Source organism: Passer montanus, unplaced genomic scaffold, assembly GCF_014805655.1.
Source record: "Passer montanus isolate IOZ18808 unplaced genomic scaffold, ASM1480565v1 scaffold112, whole genome shotgun sequence".
Lineage (NCBI taxonomy): Eukaryota > Metazoa > Chordata > Aves > Passeriformes > Passeridae > Passer > Passer montanus.
Window position 1 is genome coordinate 158,905 of NW_024357836.1, and position 3,155 is coordinate 162,059.

At 71.4% G+C, this 3,155-nt stretch overlaps 1 protein-coding gene across 1 annotated transcript; it reads left to right on the top strand.

Annotated features, from left to right (window-relative positions):
- Window position 1: 1 nt before the first annotated feature.
- Window positions 2-3,000, top strand: SHD (Src homology 2 domain containing transforming protein D; the record flags this gene model as incomplete). The annotated part of the gene is made up of 5 exons (XM_039733309.1): window positions 2-296; window positions 379-591; window positions 911-1,040; window positions 1,969-2,088; window positions 2,778-3,000. Coding segments are annotated over 5 exons (945 nt in total), but the record flags the coding sequence as incomplete, so codon positions are not given.
- Window positions 3,001-3,155: the final 155 nt, after the last annotated feature.

Sequence of the window (3,155 nt, forward strand, 5' to 3'; positions counted from 1 at the left end):
CGGGGCGGCCGGGCACGGTGGAGGCACCGGGAGAGGGGGAAGGGGACAGGGGCTGGGGGACAAAGGGACCGGGTGGGCGGGAGTGGGGACGGGGCTGGCGACACCCGTGTGGGGGCTGTGGGAGCCCGAAGGGTCCCGTGGGGGCACCCAGGGCCCGGGGGCTGCAGGGGGGGCAGCGGGGGTCCCGTCCCACCCGGAGCCGCCCCGGCAGGGCCCAGGTGAGAGCGAGTACTCGGAGCCCTTCGAGGGGGAGCAGGACCCCGCGCCCGAGGGCGGCTGCGACGAGGAGGTCACAGGTGGGTGGTGACACCCCGGGGCACCCCCGGCACCCCCGCGGGGGTCCCGGGCGCCTCCCACCGCCCCCTTCCCCGTCGCCAGGGTGCCCGCGGCAGGGCGAGGGCCGGCGGGTGCGGCCGCGCCGGGGTCCCCAACTCTACGACACCCCCTCCGAGGAGTGGGACACGGCCGGGGACGGCCCGGGGGGACCCCCGGCCCGCGAGAGCCGCCTCCCCCGCGACGACGAGCGCCCGGCCGACGAGTACGACCAGCCCTGGGAGTGGAAGAAGGACCACATCTCACGGGCGTTCGCAGGTGACGGCGTCCCCGGTGCCACCTCGGGCGGGCACAGCTGCCCTGGGTGCCGCTCCTGGCTCCCCCCTCCTTGTGGGGACCACCCCAGGGTCCCCCAACCCCACATCCCGCGGGGTCAGTCCTGGGCCTCAGCATCCCCCAGCATCCCGGGGTCCCCAATGTCCCCCAGTGCCACCCCAACCCCCTGAGCCCCCCGTGGGTACCCCCCGGAGCCCTGCTGGCCGCGGCAACGGGACACCAGGGCAGGGCAGGGCCACCTGTGGGACTGTCCTTTGGCGGCAGCGCGGGCGGGGCGGGTGACGCCCCTTTGTCCCCGCAGTGCAGTTCGAGAGCCCCGAGCGCTCCCCCGGCCTGTCCCGGCCGCTGCCGCGCTCCCCCCGCGGCCCCCGGCCCGCCTGCCCCCCCAGCCCCCGGCACGTGGACACCTCGCTGCCCCTCGAGAAGCAGGCGTGAGTCTGGGGGCGTCCCTGGGGTGGCACCAGCATGCCGGGCACACCTGCGGGGAGAAGGTCCCCCAGGGTGGGTCCCTGTGGGGTCAGGGGTGTCCCTTGGTGTGGCCCAGTGGGCCCTTGGACAGGGATGGGTCCCCAGGGGTTGTGGAGTGCACAGTGTCCTGCGTGAATGCCCATGGGGCTGGGTGCCCCATGGCAGGGTTGGGTGCCCCACAGGATGGTTGGGTGCCCCATGGTGGGGTTAGGTACCCCATGGCAGGGTTGGGTTCCCCATGGCGGGGTTGGATGCCCTGTGGCACGGTTGGGTGCCTCACAGGATGGTTGGGTGCCCCATGGTGGGGTTGGGTGCCCCATGGCAGGGTTGGATTCCCCATGGTGGGGTTGGATGCCCTGTGGCATGGTTGGGTGCCTCACAGGATGGTTGGGTGCCCCATGGAATGGTTGGGTGCCCCATGGCAGGGTTGGGTACCCCATAGGATGTGTAGGTGCCCCATGGCATGCTTGGGTGCCCCATGACATGATTGGGTTCCCCATGGCATGGCTGGGTGCCCCATGGGGTGGCTGGGTGCCCCATGGCATGGCTGGGTGCCCCATGGCATGGTTGGATGCCCCATAGGATATTTAGGTGCCCCATGGCGGGGTTGGGTCCCCCATGGCATGGCAGGGTTCCCCGTGGTGCAGGGGGTGCCCCATGGCATGGCTGGGTGCCCCGTGGCGTGGCTGGGTGCCCCGTGGCACAGGGGGTGCCCCATGGCATGGCAGGGTTCCCTGTGGCACAGGGGGTGCCCCATGGCATGGTTGGGTGCCCCGTGGCGTGGCTGGGTGCCCTGTGGCACAGGGGGTGCCCCATGGCATGGCTGGGTGCCCCGTGGCGTGGCTGGGTGCCCGTGGCACAGGGGCACCCCGGTGACCCCGCTGTGCCCAGCTGGTACCACGGCCCCATCGGGCGGGCGGGCGCCGAGACGCTGCTGGCGCTGTGCCGCGAGGGCAGCTTCCTGGTGCGCGACTGCGAGACCAGCCCCGACGACTACTCGCTGTCCCTCAGGTGAGCGTGGGGACGCGGGCACACCCTGCCAGGGGCCGTGCCAGGCTGGGAGCACGGGCTGGGTCCAGGGGCTCCTGTCCCAGCAGCCGTGGGGATGTGCTGGCGTGTCCCCATGCATGGCACAGGCTGGAGGTGACCGGGATCCCTCACTGGGGTAGTGCCACCCCTGCCCCTGCTCTGGATGGGGTCCCCATCCCTGTCCTCGTCCCCACTGCTGTCCTCATCTGTGCCCCAATCTCCACCCCAGTCCTCATCCCCATCCCCATCCCTATCCGTGTCCCCCTCCCTGTCCCAGCCTCCACCCTGCTCCTCATCCCTGTCCCCATCCTCATCCCTGTCCAGATCCGCACCTTATCCCAATCCCAATCCCCATCCCATCCCATCCCATCCCATCCCATCCCATCCCATCCCATCCCATCCCATCCCATCCCATTCCATTATCCCGTTCTCGTCCTCGTCCCCGTTCCCATCCCCATCCCCATTCCCTTCCCCGTTCCGGTTCCCATCCCCGTTCCCATCCCCGTTCCGTTCCCCTTCCCACCCCCGTTCCCATCCCTGTTCCCGTTCCCATCCCCGTTCCCGTTCCGTTCCCGTCCTCGTTCCCGTTCCCATCCCCGTTCCCATCCCCGTCCCCGTTCCCGTTCCCGTTCCGTTCCGTTCCCGTGCCTCATTTCCCGCCGGTCCCGCAGGAGCAGCCAGGGTTTCGTGCACGTGAAGCTGACGCGGACCCGGGAGCAGCACTTCACGCTGGGCCGGGCCGGGGCCGCCTTCCCGTCGGTACCGGCGGCCGTGGGGCACTACACGGCGCGGGCGCTGCCCGTGCGCGGCGCCCGCCACCTGTCCCTGCTCTACCCGGTGGCCGTGCAGCCCCTGTGAGCCCCGGCCGCGCCCCCGCCCCATTAAACCGCCCTGTCACACCGGGGCGTGACGCTGTGCTGCCTCCGAGGGGGATTTGGGGACGGGGGTTTGGGGATTTGGGGATTTGGGGGCGGGGATTTGGGGACGGGGATTTGGGGGGCGAGGATTTGGGGACGGGGATTTGGGGACGGGGATTTGGGGGGCGAGGA